The following is an 18,757-nucleotide window of genomic DNA, read 5'->3' as shown; positions in this document are numbered from 1 at the left end:
TTATATCTTTTTAGAGGACCTAGACGCAACATAATTACGAGGCGTAATTAAGTTTTAAGATAAGGCCACCTAACCTTAAAATGTTCTTTTATCCTTCGCTGTATCCGCTGATTCAGAACCACAAATAGTCACCAAATAACCACCGTGAAGATATCAAATCTAAAAAATATCATAAACCTCACGAAATTTCCGAAAAATATCCCTATATCGAGTCACCAAGTAGCAAGAAAGTCCCAAGAAGGTGCGCTGCAGTTTCTCTGCGAAGGATTCTTACCCTATCGGCCTGTTAGCCGAGTTCAGAACCGCAAATATGTGATCTAGTAACTATTGTGAAAGTTTACAGTCTAAAAAGAATTCCAGTCCTACAAAATCGTCAAAAGGTATTTCAATATCGGATCACCAAGTAGCAAGAAAGGCCCAAGAAGGTGCGTTGTAGTTTCTCTGCGAGAGATTCTTACTATTGCAGGCTGTTAGCCGAGTGTAGCGGGAAAGTGTGCTGTGGAATCCCAGGGAACCGTGAAAATGGGGAAAGTCTAAGAGGTCTGGCCACTTTCTTCGTCTTTAAGGCGGCCGTGCATTCTTTTCCAGTAGTCGAAAGTAAAACTGGCCGGGCCTGTGGGTGTCAGTAGGTCGGATGAAAGTGTTACATAATCGTTACATCAGGCCAGCCTATCGTGCGAATGTATACACACGTGTTATCTTCGAATCAGGATCACACAGATGGCATTATCTCGTTATATCCAAGAAACGAGAATATCAGAGAGAGAAAGAGAGTAGCAGAGGAAAAAGATAGGGAAAGGCGAAGAAGAGTCGTGAAAGTAATCACGCACTTATGTACATACTTGGGAAGCTTGTTGATACGCTTCCTAGGAAAGGAAGCTGTTACTGGGCCAAAGGAAAATAAAAAAAGATAGCTAATTGAATTGTTCTAGAAAGATATTTAATTCATTTTTTCTTTTTTTTTTTTGTTACGAAACTAGACATTTTTTTGGAGCCAATAATTTCTCTATGAAGAAGTTCTTCTTAGAACTAATTTTCATTCTCCATGAAGGTGGAAGATTGTTTAGAAAATTAGTTTGGGAAACATATGAACTTGTGACACATCAATTTCATAAAATTGGAAAAGTATTTTTAAAACTATTCAATTTTCAACCCAAGTACCTTGATGCCTTTTTTTATAGAGAATAAAAAGACGCGGCCAGTAGTGTGTAACAAAATATATAGTACCATTTGGAGCCATTAAGGTCCCTATAAAACCTTTGAAACTCCTGCACGTCCCTGACGGACGTACAGTGGCTGGCGAACGTATTCGTACAATTTGCTACAGAAAACTTTTATGCGTATAATTGTACATGTTAGATGAAATATTTTGAAATTTCATTAGCGTTATAAGGAAACTCGATTGCCATTATTACATTCAGTTTGAACCCAATCTAAAAATATATACACACGAGTACTACCTCATTTGACAATTTTGCAGTTCCAGTTCTCGTAAACAAAATGTGTTGTAAAAAAGAAAAATTCCTAGTTTACTTTTTTTAATTTTTTTTTTTTAATTTTTCCATCGAGACAACGATCTACAGTGAGATCCGTTATAACGTACCGCACGCGTACCGAACGAAAATTCAAAGTCGATTTTCTCGAAAACGAAGTCTCGAACGAAAAATTTTTATTCTATATTTTCGACTTCTTTTTTCGCGTAGAATCACCCCCTTTCCGCTTGTACCATCCTGTATATGTACTTGTGAGTAACACTGAATTATCTAGGAACATTTAATGGGTATTCAGCGACTAACTGACATTGAACATATTTGGTAAATCTACTGTTAAAGTAGCATAATCTTTTAAGGATTTAACGATGCTCTGGAATAGGGAATCGGTGCGGTAAACCAGTGTCGAACAGATAAAAACGGCGTCCCTGAGCGTCATCATCATTATCGTCCGCTCAACTTTGCGTCGACGTAAGACAGAAGGCCGAGCTTTCACCTTAGTCCCCGTTTCTAGTTTCCCCTTCCGACGTGTTGGACGTCAAGGTCGTTTCGAGGATGTTAGTCGACCTCTGCGTCATTCCGGATGGAATATGCATGCCTGCCCGCTACCAGCCAACGGATAGCGTATATACTCGGCTCCGGTAAATATTTAATAATCTGCCAGCACGCTCCAAGAGACGCGCAGAGTTCTTTGTACTTATGTAGGTAACTCGTTAGCCGTGAGAAAAAAGAAGTATCGCGTATCTGTCGTGCTGGATGAATCAGACGATGAAATACGTTGTGTGCGGTAATCGAGAACGTTTTATAAGGGTAGTGAATAATCTTCTAGATATTTATTCATAGGCGTATCTACATATTTTGTAGGGTTATAATGGGGCAGGATGGTATTCTACGCATAAAAATACGTCAGAAATCTAGAATAATGTTTTTTCGTTTGACGTCTCGTTTCCGCGAAAATCGAGTTGGAAAACTTGTCGGGTATGTACGCGTTTGGTTAACTTTGAATTGGATAGGATAATTTGATGGGGGGTTATTCTACGTACAAAAATAAGCAGCAAATGTGGAATAATGATTTTTCGTTCGAAGCTTCGTTTTCGAAAAAATCGAGTTTGAAAGTTAGTCGGATATGTGTGCGCTTAAGTAATTCCGAATTGAATAGAGACAATACGATAAACGGTTATTCCATGCGTAAAAATAAGTCGAATAGAGCTTTTTCATTTGAAATTTCCATTTCCAAAAAGCTCACTTTTTCATTCTCAATTACGTTCTCTAGACTCCAAGATCCTGCATTATCTTCCTGAATACAAAACTTTTTTAATTTATTTTACTTTTGTATGAAACCTCTCTCGTCAGTTTACTTCATCCTCGAGTGCTGAATTAGTTGAAGATTCGATAATTTGCTCGTGGCCACGAGTATAGGGATTCACAGACGAAGGAACTTTGAAGGATTCCCTAAGGATCCTATCAAGCTTCCTCTGCTACTTCGTTGTTTCTTTAAGTACTGATTAGCGAAGATGCTCCACTTGATTTCTTTCCTAAGTGTTCTGATGTATTCATGACCCATGGCTACTTGATAGTTAACGCGCCCCAAGGTGGTCGTATTAGGAAACGAAATATAACAACATGGTAATTAATGATGTGAGAACCACAGAGACCATGCGGTTGATTTTATCAAAATTCCCTTCCTTCCTGCTCGTTTCTTTGAATATTGATCAACTTGGTCGCAGTTGCACGTCACAGCGTATTTCCTTTGGGGATTTATTTTATTCAAAAAGCTCTTAAATTCAATTTTCATCTTTACCCAGTCTTTACATTTTTCTTATTTTTACGCTGAGATAAAATTTTTCGATAAAGTTTACTTCCATTTCGAAGAGTTAAAAATTTTGAAGCATTGAATTTCATATCTTTTAGTAACAGCTGACATATCGATTTTTAAGAGATATCAGTTTCGAATTTAAAAAATATTCGCAAACGAGCGTTAATTTTGTTTCAAAAATTATTTCGAACAAGAATCTATTCGCGGTGAAAATAATAATTATTATAGGCCAATTCCAATTTGAATTTGGCATTAGATATTACTTAAATTATGCTTATTCTGAATATCTGATGTATATAAATAAGATGTAAATAAATATAGTAAATAAATAAGTGAAAATAGTACAAGTATTAAATCAGTGTCGTGGTCGTAAGTTAGGTTGGGTTTGACATTAGAGTATTAGAGTTTCAGGCTAGGTTAAGTTTGGATCAAATTTGGGTTAAGTTTCGGTGGATCTTCGGCTAGGTTAGGTTAAATTCCTCCTTCGCTATAATATTGCTCTAATGCTACTCGAGAAGGTAATTTCTTCGAAAAAAAAAATTATGTCCAAATTAAAATTGAAATAAACTACGATCAAACTTAAATTTTTTCAAATTCAAAGCTGGTATTTTTTAATTCAAATGGTCGAATATTATAAAAAGAAACGTAAAAATATGTAAAACTCAAAATATGTAAAAATATGTAAAATTCAAAAATTTGTAAAACTAAGTTTAATAATGGACTAATAATTCGCTAGGCTGAGTATCTATCCTTATATACATGAAAGAAGCGTCTTTAGATCAAATCTTCTACGGTGAAAGACGTGCGATATCAAATTAGCAATTTTTTTATCCATAATTACTGTAGCAAGACTAGACAAATATCTCATATAGGTTATACAGTTACATTTGACTTCAATTAAGAGTAAATAGTTCAGTTTACACTGGATTTAGATTCGATTCGAATTAGATCTAAACTTAATTTAGATTAAGCTTAAATTCAAAGTAAATTAAGTCTAAATTTACTTTGGTTTTGATTTAAATTTAGTTTGATTAAATTTGATTCAAACTAAATCTAAATTTGAATTAGATTCATCTTATATATTCAAAGTTAGGTTAGGTTTAACGAAGAAGATATTACTCCTGATTAAGATCTAATTTTCGACACTGTCATTTATCGAACACTTATGTATAACCCAATTTATCTAATTTCAATTATACGTTAAACATTTCCTTACAAAATTAAAAATTCATTTTTATAGTATATATGATTATGTATATATGATTATGAAAGTGACCTACGTCATATATTTTTCATTTCGAGATATTTAAAGTTTCGCGTTTGATGCATGAACTGAATTCTATTTAGCGAGGCAACAACCAACTCAATTAAACGCTTCAATTTCCACTACATAGCGAAAATGATTTCAGGTTACTGTAATGAAAATAGATGCAACGCAAAATAACTGATAAACTCATTATTTTTAGATTCTCGACTTAGGTCACTTTCATAATCACCGGCGCATGCATATTAAATACAGTATAGTACACTATACCATACTATATTAAGCATAGTAAGTAAGTACTAGGAACTAAAACAGTCTGCAATAAAAGTTAATTTTATATCCAATTCGTGTCGACGTTCATATTTTAAAACAATATTTTTCCATCTTTTTACCTTTCCAATCACCTGTTCCGATAAAACCAATGAATAACTGGACACACTATAATAGTCTACTCTACTTTTAAAAGCTAAAATTACTTCCAATAAGTTAAGTTTACATTCAGTCTGTACTAAATATAAGATTCAACTTCGAAGTAATTTATTTTCAGACTTTCTTCAATTTTATCTTCCCATACATCTCAGTTAGGAAACCGGAATCTCTATATAAAGATCAAGATTAAAGATTATTTTTCTGACACTTTCCAATAAAATCGGTCAGGTTCTCTGGTTTTAGGGGAGCTATGAAAAGTAGACTGGAAACGATCTACTTTTACGGCAATTGGTCGACGCTAACCCCAATTTCACGTATCACGGACAACGATGGTATCAAATTACAAACACCGTATGGCACACACGTGTCGTAGCCCCGGTTAACCACTGTGCTTCAATATTTTAACTCTTTTTGACTGAAAAACAATCTCCCTATGAGGACGCCATTTTACGTAAAACATGCACTGCGTACACAGCCGTATATTTACGGGTTCTTGCATATACTTTATTTGCTTTTGGCGCTGGCCAACGAACAGTTGCTGGCAACCTGGACTTGGTGAGTAATCCGACTCCCCAAAGAAGGTAAAGTATTTCACTAAATTCCCGGGTAATATTTTTACCAGGAAATGTTTGACAAAGGAAAATTTAAACTCTGATAAAATGAAATTTTATGCAAGTATGGTCAACACTTACATTAGGACGTAAAATTTGGAAATTAGAAAATTAGAAACTTAAATGGTTTAACGTTACAAATACTGTAAAGCTAAAAACATAAAATTAGAGAAATGACCAAGTTCGGAATTTTAAATTAGAAAAATTGCCACCTGAAATTTGAGAAACTCGATAGTTTTGAATTTAAAAATTCCAAGTTAAAAGATTTTAGATTAAGAGCTTACAAATTGAAATATCTAGAATTAAAACCTTGTAAATTTTACTATTTAAGATCGATAGATCCCAAATGAAAAAACGTTTAATCGACAAAATTTGAATTACAGAATTGCAAATCTAAAAATTTTCGATCAAAGAATGTCAGATCCAAAGATTAAAAATTAAAGTATTCCAAATTAAAACTTTCAAAGCGATGCAATTAAAATTGTTAAAAACCCTAGAAATTTGAAGAACTACAGATACCGGAAGTTCAAGTATCGATCTAACCTCTAACGAATAGAATATACGTACAGCGTAACCTTATTCCCCTGAATTACGTAAATCAATTTTTCAGCGTCAGAAAAGCGTCTGTTAGAGCAAAATTATTTCGTTTCATTGTATTGTGTAGCTCGCCGGTGTTTGTTTGGTAAAAGGAGCCGACGATAATCTTATCCCGGTTGCATTTCTGGTTACTGTATCAGGAAACTGCGATTCTCCTGCTAGGAATTTTGCGTGCTTTGAGGAAATAAATGAAGATAAGCCAGAAACGCAGAAATATATGCGGCAACTCGGTAATCCACTCGATAGGGTCAGTTCGCTTCTATAAGAGAGAAAGACACGGATAATGTCCAACGCCGCGAATATCAATAACTGAGCGGCATTTAGTATTGCGTATGCCATATTGATTGTGAGTCATTTTAGCTGGCTAGGGAAAAAACCAAGGAGAGTCAATGGACAAAACGCGGCTAACAGAACTTCAACGAACCGGTTAAAAATAATTCTCGTTCTAAACATTTCCATTCCACTGCTTATTATTTATTATTCGTAGTCCTCTCGCTGTGCGAGTTACGGATGACTTCCGGTTACTTCTTACAATAATCACTTAAATCTTATTTCCTTTCCATTGTAGATGTAAATCCCAAGGAATCATTGTTGAAAGATGTTTTTCTGAAACTTCTCTTTCTTGACCCTGAAACTTGCTTCCCGATTTGTTTAACTTTCTGTGTCAATAGCTGTGTCAGCTAAATTAAATTACAAATATTGCCGTTCCATTATAAATGTAAACTCCACACGATGATCAATAAATGATCATTTTTTGTAAAGTGAATTCCTTTCTCTGTAATTTATTTACCCTCTAAGGTTTTACCTTACGTGTCAATAATCAATATTTATCCATGCTATTTTTGACAAAGAAAAATACCAAGCGTATCGTTGGATCTCTTCTCATAGCATCTCATATTAGGAAATAGAACTCGATGCTTGGTGAAAAATGATTAAAAAACAAATTGCAAATGAAAATACGCCAATACAACAATGGCCCTTGATGGATTAAAATATGAGAAAATAAAATTACATGGTCTTTGAATGTTAAATAAACACAATTCACTAGAATGTTATCTACAATAAACAAATTAAATAAGTTCTATTTGCAGTCGACGAAAAACAAATTAATTGAACTGTAAGTATCGAGGAAGAAGTACATCGGTAAAAAAGCGTATTTTTATTTGACGATGCATGGAAAAAGTGGAATTATAATCGTCGTCAGAAATAATGCATACAGTGCGTGGATGAATCAACGGACGAGTGCGCTCTCTATCGATTATAATACTCCCATTTCCCCCCGAACTTATTCAACAAAGCGAGCCAGACGGCACGCAAGCTTCGCATTTGAGTATTTTTCTACACAGTTCATTCACTAATGCTTCTCACGGGGTCGACTTATGCGCGTTGCCTGTCGAGGACAATTACCTTCCTTAAATCACGAACATTCTCAGCGTATTTCGAGTAAAAGTTGCTATAATTCCGGTTATTAAACTTCCCCGCCTACCAGAAAAATTAAGCAACGCGAATAAACCGGAGGATAAAGGGACACTGCAAAAACATGACGTAACCTAACCTGCGTTACACACCGTTCTCGATGCAACGAAAAAATATAGTGATTTTTCGTCGGTAATTTATCGTCAGGATCCTCTTGCACAAGAATTTATCAACTATTAATATGAGTAATTTAATATTTTGTAAAGCAACATCAGTAATTTTATAATTCTACGTTAAATCAGATAATCAGTTGATTTATAATTTGTACGATTTATTTGTAAAATTTTGTTACTATTGAATTTGTTACTATTATAGAAGATAGTGGTAAGATAGTTGTAACTCGTGTCTTGTACAATTTCATTAATAATTTTTATCTCATCAATAATAATGTTTAAGTGTACAATAACTGCTCGCTGTTAACAGTTTGATTGTATAAGAAGGTCCTAAGTGGTACAGTGACGTTTAGTTATTAAATAAGAGATAACTATTCTATTTAGGTATACCACATATAGGTATTTCTCCCTAGATAACATCTTGTGGTTTTTTAAAAATCACTAAAGTCAATATCGCGCAAGTTGTTTTGTAGACTCGAATTTCAGAATTATTTGCAGTTGAAATTACAGAGTTACATGTTTAAAATTAGCAAGTTCTACTTTCAGTTTCATGGATTGCGGTAGTAATGCTTTAAATCAATATAGTTAGCAAGTTACCAGCCCGTTTGCGTATGAAACAATTTTTAATTGGCGATAAAAAAATATTATCGAACTTATTTGAATTTTGTAAACTTCAATATTACTATTACAATATCATTAATATTAATATTAAAATTGAGTTGTTGTAATAATACAGAGACGATTCCATTTCGTATTATTCTTAGTTATTTTCCTTTCACTTGGTGAAAAGGGGGCTAGTACAGAGTGATAGTTACTAAAATTATAAAATTATTATACAATCATATAAATTATAAAACTATAAATCCGCATATTGTAAAATTACATAAAATGACATAATCTTATAATGCAACTTGATATTAGATTTTACCCTATAGAGCTTTATTTCACTACATCATTGTAATCTAAAAAAAATTGTGCTTCGCATTATTTTTTGCTAATAATAAATAATTAAAGTGAATTTATTCTACTAATTTTGCATATTTGGCATATAATAAAAAACTTTGTTACTACTACCATATATATAAAAGGATTTTGAATTTGAAATAGATACAAATCACTAGAAAGAGAATTTTTTAATAAACCTTTCAATTACTTAATGTCATAAATGTGATATTTAACTTAGTCCCTTATATATACCATGTGCAAGTATATTCCCAATTCTTGTCACGTACGGTATTACGTCCGCGAATTTCGCATGCATAAGATGCTATTCTTATTTAACTTTGCGCAACGATAAAAAAAGAATGATAGTCTAAATATTTATTAGAGACTCGAAATAGCGTCATCGACGATAACCTCGCTATAAAACCTTAACCTTAGTAAGTGTGTATGTTTAAACAACATGTACATAAAACAAACCGGTTTCAATTCATTTTAATTGTAGAACGCCAATAAGCAGGATATTAAATTCCCTATGTTTTTAAATTGTAGATATAAATTTCATATTTTTATTTTAGCCATTTTTAAAACACACTAGCTCTTTATTGTTTATATCTAGTATTATTCTAGCATCGATAGACTTGAAGTATGCTTGACAATTTTTCTTCCCGAAAACCAAGCAAATACATGTAGAACCGTCCCCTTACCGATTGTACCATGTTACTAGAATACCCCATATATTTTGTCAGTATGGTGATTGCGTATAGGGTTAAACGGAATCCATCAAAAACTTTTCATTTCCACTTCTATTTACTGCCTGGCACGATTGCACGGAATTTCATAGTATATTTTCCGTCATATCGTTTCTCCTGCACCGCATTGCGAGTCCCGATTCACCGGCAGTTTTCGTTTTTGCCGTTTGGACTGCGGCCAAAAAGTGGAGACACGCAATTAAATTTCGGACGAATAATCCCTGGCAAGAGAACCGAATAAGGAGACGAGAAGAGGGATATCCTGTCGCCTTATGATTTTACTTCGCCACTTCTACCATTTTTTTATCATACGTACATATCTTCGTCAGAAAAATTACGTTACTAAGGAAAATTGAAATTTAACCTCAATCTCACAATTCTCGCGTGTTAAATTAAAGTTGATCCCACGCTATCGATACTTATCGATTTACGAGCTCGATATACGTATGAATTTATCAAGGTTATCTCATCTGCGAAATATATTTTTTCCCTCCTTCTTTAGAAATAGTAAATTCAATAAAGATAATATTATATCGATTTATGAGCTGATATGTAAATTTGTTAAGTTTACCCTTTTTTCTCTCTTTTTTTAAACTTAGTTTATATTACATCAGATTATTATAATGTTTATAACATTAAAGTTATTATGCGTATTATAAAATGTGATATATATAGTAAATTTTCTAGATAATTAATAATGCCAACTTATTAAATTAAAATTTTGTAGATATTTTTGAACGAAATTAGCTGGAATTTTCAAACCGTTATTAGAACCGATTTTACGCGTGTCAAATCTTCCGATGAATCGCGTGGTGACCGTTATACCTTGAAAATCGAACATACATACGAGTGAAGTATGAGTTTAACGACCGAGTATTCGCTTCTCTCATTCGAAAAATGTAACAACTTCTCAAATCCTATTTTTTTAAAAAGGTAAAAATATTTCGAACCCCTTTTATTGACGTATTTGAGGCTATAAAAAAATCTACAACGCCAGATATTAGAATATTTAAAGCATAAGAAATTAATATTTATTTGATTAAAACAACAGAAAATCTATAATGTTAAGAATCCGGATTTTTATTAACAGAATTGCGAATGTAAATTTCCTAATCGTAAATACAAATTTTTACAAAAAGTGTTAATTACTCGTCATAATATTCATTATAATAAATTCCTATTTGACATACGGAACCTACATTTTACTATTAATACCAGAATGTAACAATTAATTATTATTATTATCAGATAATTATCAATGATTTTCATAAAAATTGTCAATAATCGAAAGTAATGAAAAGAAAGTTTCTGACATCAAAAGTAGTTAACGGCAATCAAAAACTATTTTCGCAGTTCATAATGATTATCGGTAACCAGCAAAATTTTCATCTTTTATATTGTATAATAATTATTCATAACCAAAATGATATAAATTCAAATATGAATTCTTATACCATAATTATGTAAACTACAGATGTTCATACAAATTTCAAATTTTATAAACACAAGTACAAAAATACAATATGACTTAAGGAGATATTATGCCCATAAATGCATAAAAATCCACAGTCTAACCATACATCTTAAATTTTTGCTATAACGATTATAGTTTTGATTCATATTTGCTGATCTATTAAATATGGGGCCAACCCCTACACCAACAAGTATTAGATACATTCTGACCCATCCTAATTTACCCGGTAGAAACAGCGCCACGACCGATCCTCATCAAAACACTGGGTGCCTTGCTCCGAAAAAAGTGGTCAAACCAGTTGCACCGCTAAAATTCCATCTGAATTCAGATCCAAAGTGAAGCGAAGGAACTCACCGTAGGTCTCTTCAGCGTGACATCTCCGTGGCCGAGTGCTTGGTAAAAATGTCGCGCACGATTTTTCGACCCTGTCGTCGACGCAGCGGAGCCTAGCACAGTGGAGTGCCACCAAGAATTATCCCAATCACGTCCAGTCACAAAAAGCGGGGAACAACGTGCATACTGATGATGCACGGTGCTCGCGTTCCACGTCTCTTTCACCGGCGGACGATCAGTGCCCGCTAGCCGAAACTCGCGTGGATTCACGTTTATTCCACGCACGACGATCACGAGGTCTATGCAATTCGAGAATATACCCCACGACGTTGCAGAGTGCGTATGTTCGGGCTGCTCCGTAAGGGAGAAATACGCCAGCATATAGAGACGAACAGATACGACGCGTGTGAAGACGCAACCAAGACCTTAACGATGCGAGGACTCCGAAAAATCCGAGTCTAAAAGCGTGACATCGGATCAAAAGAGAAAGGGAGACGAGAGAAACATGCGATTCAAAAGCGTTACACCCCTCACAGCGACCGCACTGCTCGAGCAACAGCATCCGACTGCCTTGCTGGGCCCATCAACACCATGGCCAACCCCCAGGCAGCTGTGGCGACGTCTGGCGTACTTCCGTGAATTTCACTGATAGTCGACAAACTCCTCATCTTCCTCCAGTTTCTTGACGAAATTACAGTCTTCCGATTTGGTTGATATTTTGAAAATAAATTCTTTGGAGATAAAAGAAGTGTTTAAGAGAAGGATCCTCGGGGATCCAAATATTGAGATAACTTTTCAGTTTTCCAAACTGAAACCAAATTTCCTCTTGTTTCGTCGTAAATCACTTTTTCCTTATATATATGGTTTTGCACATCATTTTTTATTTGGAATTTATTATATTTCTCTAAACCTATTTCTTTAAATCTATTTCTCTAAACTGGAATGTTGTTTGATGATCGATTTTTTAGCAAAAAAAAAAACATTGTTTTTGTTTAAAGGAAATCTATTTTGGAGCATAAACTTTTCCGAAAGAACAGCCATTTACCTTTTATACGATTTGTTGTGCACGGTGAAACTTTGTTTATATGAATTTTTCGAGATACATATAATTCGCTTATTTTCCTCACTATGATTTTTCAGATATGTCGATTCAACCTGTAAGAGATAATTCAATTGGGCTCAATCAATCATTCAATCAACTTAATACGTGTAAAATTTCATTCGAACAAATGAAGTTTATATAAACGGAGTTTCACTGTAATTGGAAATTTCTTTAGAGATTTGGTTACAGATGTTTGCTGATAAAGTTAAGTGGATTATGTATATTTAGCGTTGAATAAAATTAGGACTGAACTCCATTTTGGGGAACTCGGAATTTGTGACCTTTTTTATTACATATGATAAATTTTGACGAGTGGAGTCAAAGAATACTAGTTTTAAAACACAGAGTTATTTTAATAGTTATGAATATCATAAGTTTACACAAGTTGGACGCCATATTGATTTTGATCGGTAAGGTCATCATCGTAATACCGACCTCTCCCGCACAGCAGATTTTTATCTTATCCACTATCAGTATAAAATCTCATTCACTTATCTAAATTATTTTTTAATGCAATTTTCAACTTGACATTAATAGCAAATTAACTGTGTGTAATCACCTACCATAAAATACATATCACGTCTATCTTTATTCCGTCTGCGCTCTCACGACTCAATTGGTACTTGAAGGAATATCGATTCATTCTAATATTGAAGTATGTACATAATACTATTCTAACAAAGATTTTTTAAACCTACAAGTATTTATTCGTTCCGAAGTTCGAAAATAGCTTGCAGAAATCGCAGGTACATACAATATAGACGGACCATTATATATTATGAGATTTGTACGCATTTATGGGAAATTGAAAAATATAAAAATACACAGAAAGTTCATAATATGCAAAGATATATAAAACGCCCAAAGTATAGTACTTTTTACAATATTTAGTGGATAAAACAATCTCCTACCTAAATTCCATTTATTTAATTATATTCATAAAAATAATTATTTGCATAAAAATTTACAGTTATGAAATAAAACTTGTGTATTGAATTTCATTCGGATTTAAAAATGCACGAATTCACAAAGTTTTCGAATACTTGTAGATGTCTGTTATGGATATAATTACATATGTGTGTTATAGGAAAGTTTAAAATTTCATTAAAACTATTATAAGATCCAGCTATCATGATTATATTAGTAAAACTTGAAATCAATCTGAAAATATACGGAGAAATTACAAGATATTCAGAAAATTATGCTTTAATAAATTTCAGTATTTATTAGGACTATTTATCTTAAATGTATTTATCTTACTATGTGCGTAAGGTGGCTGTTCGTACTGCTATATATTAATTTTTTACTAATTGAATAATGCAGTAGATAATCTTGTAATTTCTATATACACTCTCAGACTAGCTTCAAATTTGTACAATATAATCACAACAGTTTTATCTCATTAGTGTTAATGGTTTCAAATTTCAAAATATTTTATATAGCGTTTTACGTTAAATAACATAATATTTTATATTTTTATGTAACACGTACAATATGGACATAAAAGTATTATGTAGTAAATGTTCAAATATTTTCATAAACCAGTGTAAGTATATATTTATATATTGAACTCGACGCTATCGCTATCTGCCTCTACTAGATCCTACATACACGTGAACCCGTGGATCATGTGGTTACCTTATGCTAGCCGCAATACGGGCCTTTTTGCGTCAGTGGACCACGATGAACGTTACACGTTGGTCGTGTGCTTCCCGTCGCTACTTTAAGATGTTAAGAAAAACGTGAGGTCTTTCGACAGTCACATAACTCACAGCTGGAAGTGTCCAAATGCAACGAACTGTTTGATCCCGAGGTGAGATCTCGCTGTTGTTAGAACCATTTTGACCGTGCAGCAAATCATTAACATGTCTGGCGTTTTATTTCGGTGCTGATATTTGTTTGGAATTTATTCTACATCAGCTGTTTATATCACAACATCGTTCGACGGAGTAGTCATTCTCTGCCATAGAATATTAATAAAAATATTACCACGGATTTGGAACTTTTGTTAATGAAATACGACTTGATAACAAATCATCCGAATCATTTACGCGACGTTAATTGGCCTTTTAATGCGATTTAATGATCTTTAACCATGTAGGTGAAATTTCTACTTAACATAATTCTCGTATAGATATTAGCTCCACTTTGTTTTGCTTCTTATTGTTGCTATTAGTTTTAAGATAAGATATAATTGTTTGTGAAAATATTTAAACAGTTGTAGAAATCTCTTATGAATATCTTATTTGTGTTATAGAAGCCATTTTAAAATTTCATTAACACTGTAATAAGATTCAACTATCATAATTGTACTGGAAATAAAAGATAAAAGTATAGCTTATACATGTACATTTGTGCTTAGAATTTAAGTGTGTATGACATATGAAATACTAGTGTTTATATCTATAAATATAAGATAACAACTTGTGATATCATTAATGAGCAAAAGTCGTAATCAAGAAACATTCAATGTTCCATTCGTACTACAGTGCTACAAAGATATTTGTGATTTCCATAGGACCAAGGATGTCAAAACGACTGAGCTTCTATGGTCTAATAGGCCTGGCGTCCATTTGCATCTTCTTCTTAGCATTTAATCAACGCTACAGCAGCTACCTTGAGCATCGACTGCAGCCGGTGATATCGGTCAGTAAAAAATCGGAGGTGGGGATTGCTCTAAATTGAGTCACGCCAAACACGCTCTTTCTGACGGTAAAGTCTAACTTTTGCACCTAACTTTTTTCCACTCGTACACTAACAATGAGCTGTCAAACCATTGCAAACAATTACCAGCTCTCTTTCTCCCTGTTTCCACCATTTCCTTCCCTCTTTTTTTGGTTCAAGCAGTATTAGATAAGATACACACTGAAAATATTCTGCTTAATAAATCATTAGGGTAATGTGATATTAATCTTGTACAAAAAATTAATAAAAACACTGTAAATATTTTAATATTCTACAGTCATTATATATTAATGCACAATTTCTTTTATACCAAAGTAATACAAGTTTGGAATGATTACTTATGGAAAAATGGCTATAAGGAAAATATGTGTATATATGAGTAATGAAGCTTTCTATTCTTTTATGATTTTTTTATGTCTTGCATGTTTCGCACAAATTGACATCCTTCTTTGCACTTTTAATTTTCTTTTTACAATGTACATGGAACTCTGTTCACGCTACTAGCATATTTTGGATACTAATGCACTACCTATATAATGAAAGAGGGAGAAAGATATTGTCCTGGTTACATCAGCAGCATTATCGTGTTCACAATATACTATGCACTTTCAGTATGCTAAACTATCAATATTTTCTTCAATATAGGATGTGGAAATAAGGCCACGCATCATCAAAATTCAAGATCCAGTAACGGTAAGCAGAATGCACGTAGATTTACATAAACTGTCAGTTTTGTTCAGTAGAATATGTATTACAAGCTGATTTCCATTGTATAAAATAAAAGGACATTTAAAGCAAAATGTCAAAAGTGATAAATAGAATTTAAAGTAATTGTTATTTTTTTCTTTTCTTTCTTTTATGTTTGATATGTTCAGGTAAGTGAATATTTATCTTGAGATTAATCCTTTCAGTCACAATAAGAGATTAACAATTAACACATTTAATATGGTAACGGGGACAGAAATTACAAAAAATACCCTATTATTTTTGTTTGCATTGTGTGGATGTAAAGTGTATAAACGGAAAAAAACTTTAATTATAAATTATGTGTGCTTTATAGGCATATTTTAGAGGGTCCATTGAAAATGTTACACTTTCTGAAATACAAGAAGTTGTTGATCAACAAAGAAAAGCAATTGAAAGAGAGATGGAAGGGTACAAATATCCCAATGGAAAATATGGAGTTAATGTTAGGTACATTGATTTTCATTTCTAGAGTTAATATACGAAACTTTCCCTGTGATTATATAATAATTCTTGTAGTAAGCTAGAAGACTTAGTATTAGAAAAAGGAGGGAGACCCATGAGAAGTGTGATTTTAACAAGCTGGAGAAGTGGTAGTACGTTTTTTGGAGATGTGATCAACGCACATCCGGCCAATTTTTACCACTATGAACCTCTTCTTGATTTTGGAATTGTACAAATTAGGGGGCCACCACTTGCTGACGAAGCTCTTAGCAACCTGGAAGCATTATTAAGATGTGACTTTAGTAATCTTGGTAGGTATTTAAGTTACATAATACAGATAAGTATTTTCTCAGTATAATTATCTAAAAAAATATTCTTAGATCGATACTTGGATTATGGTAAAACGCATCCTTGGGTCTTCAATCATAATACTCATCTATGGAAACAGTGTCAAATTCACAAAAAAATTTGTTGGGACCCACGATTCGTTTCGAAATTTTGTAAATTATTCCCCTTTCAATCGATGAAAATTGTCCGTTTAAGATTGCGCGCTGCAGAAAAACTCCTGGAGCAAGAAGAGTAAGAACGCAGCTCAATTTCTTTTCAATTAATAGTATAAATGCGACAAACCTCAAAACAATAATTTGTTCAGTTTAGGAATACGTTTAGTTCTATTGATTCGCGATCCAAGAGGAATTTTACAATCGAGAAAGCATCGAGAATGGTGCCCGACCGAACCAGATTGTTCTAACCCTGCATTAGTATGTGCAGACATGGTTTCAGACTTCAGTGCAGCTGTTCGACTAATAAAAAAATATCCACGTACCTTTAGGTATACTTCTCTTTCGCAACGAATATTATCTACGTTAATTAACTACATTCACAATGACAAATATTCTATAAATATTCCAAAATAACATTTTTTTTATTTAACAGGGTGGTGCGTTACGAAGACTTATCTGTAGACCCCTATAGACACGTGAAGGAACTGTACAATTTCTACGGCTTGGACTTTCACATGAACGTGAAGAAGTTTTTAGATACTCATACAAAGAACGACGTGGGTGGTGTCTCGAGCACTTTTCGAAATTCGAAAGTGGCACCCTTTCATTGGCGAACAGATCTTGATTTCGAGGAAGTCGACGAGATACAAAGAGTGTGTGCGGCTGCAATGCGTTTGTGGGGATACGTTATGGCATCAAACTCCAGCCACCAAAAGGATTTCGATCCTCTCACCGACTACCAACTACAATTATGACATGTGGCATAGTGTACGATAAATGTCTAGTATCTGTATGTAACTATTACTGTGTAGAGTGGTTATAATTCTTAGCTTATTTGCACAGATTACCGAAATTATCACAAGTGCCCTCATTCACATTGAAAAGGTGGTGCTGATAGCTTGTCTAGACAAGCGCTTATGAACTCTTATGATCAATTGCCTTTACTGATCTGTTTTAGATTAGTAAAAACAAAAAAAAAAAGAACAATGAAAAAATAGCAAATTATTGGACCTCATAAGACCAATGGTGAAACTTGTTCCTTAAAAAATTTAAGAGATGCATAAGTGCTCTTCAGAAAGAACAGTCTCAATCTAGAATCTTAGACCAGTGTATTAGGTGCGAGGATTAGAGGTTCCTAAAACCCTGGTACACAACAAGGAAACATCCATATCAACGCAAATATTAAACGAACCTAAATAATAATCTTTTTTAGAATTCAAACTTTAAACGTCGCGATCTTGATATTAATGTAACCATAACACATTAGGATTTTCCACTGAAATATTAAAGAAAGAAAAAAATATCAAAATATCAAACATTTGCATAAAACGTTACTTTTTATTGGGTCTTCGATAAAAGTCTTACTTTAATACATTATTTTACTGCGTAATTTTAGTTCTTTCGAGAATGCATATATGCAATTGTTTTACTTGCAATACCGGTTATGTAAATGGGCCAAATTTTAATACTCTCGATTTACAATTGTTATTGCTTCTGTCTTACACTCTGATATTGTTATTGTTTCTTAAAAAAGTGTGTAAGATCGAAATTTCGAAAACAAGATAAATCTGTAAATAATCAGCACTAGTTAAATATTGGTGTGTCCATTGTTTTATTATGCCTGAAATATTTTTCTTTGAGAATAGTTTCCACGTAACCGGCCTTGAAGCCAAAAATAGATGGTAGTGTTATATTTGCATTAGTTAATTACCTATAATTTCGTAAAAAATTGTGAAATCACAAACTTTTATTCGAATCGCTATCAGATTATATTTACTATCTTATCAATTGTATATTTTTTACTCAATGTATTATATAGCTATTAACATGAATTTTTAATAAATGTGTACATTATACTTGTTTATCTTTGAATATGTAAATTCTGCAATAATTATGTTTGCAAAGTAAGCAATTTACAAAAGCAATTGCCCATTAGCGTTAGTTAAGTACAAGTGCTCAACATAAAATATATGAACAAATGAGTA

The 18,757-nt window shown here is 33.2% G+C and overlaps 2 protein-coding genes across 3 annotated transcripts in view; one reads left to right on the top strand and one right to left on the bottom strand.

The window, feature by feature from the left end:
- LOC126874837 (beta-1,4-glucuronyltransferase 1) overlaps positions 1-11,878 on the bottom strand; it is a 59,690-nt gene extending 47,812 nt beyond the window's left edge. Inside the window, exon 1 of the mRNA XM_050637328.1 lies at positions 11,316-11,878. The gene's annotated coding sequence lies outside the window, so the exon portion shown is untranslated. The remainder of the gene's footprint in view (positions 1-11,315) is intronic.
- Positions 11,879-13,999: 2,121 nt separating this feature from the next.
- LOC126874842 (carbohydrate sulfotransferase 4-like) lies at positions 14,000-18,628 on the top strand. Of its 2 annotated transcripts, XM_050637353.1 has the most exons (9): positions 14,000-14,209; positions 14,915-15,042; positions 15,727-15,774; positions 16,142-16,275; positions 16,345-16,580; positions 16,650-16,848; positions 16,922-17,101; positions 17,206-17,540; positions 17,616-18,628. In XM_050637353.1, exons 2-8 carry the CDS (start codon positions 14,923-14,925, stop codon positions 17,525-17,527), a joined length of 1,239 nt encoding a protein of 412 aa, XP_050493310.1. In that variant the 5' UTR covers positions 14,000-14,209; positions 14,915-14,922; the 3' UTR covers positions 17,528-17,540; positions 17,616-18,628. The 2 variants fall into 2 exon arrangements, with proteins under 2 accessions (XP_050493310.1, XP_050493309.1); XM_050637352.1 differs by having other exon boundaries at positions 17,206-18,628.
- The last annotated feature ends 129 nt before the right edge of the window (positions 18,629-18,757 follow it).

This window comes from Bombus huntii, chromosome 16 (genome assembly GCF_024542735.1).
Source record: "Bombus huntii isolate Logan2020A chromosome 16, iyBomHunt1.1, whole genome shotgun sequence".
In the NCBI taxonomy this organism is placed as follows: domain Eukaryota; kingdom Metazoa; phylum Arthropoda; class Insecta; order Hymenoptera; family Apidae; genus Bombus; species Bombus huntii.
This window is presented reverse-complemented; position numbering and strand designations above follow the sequence as displayed.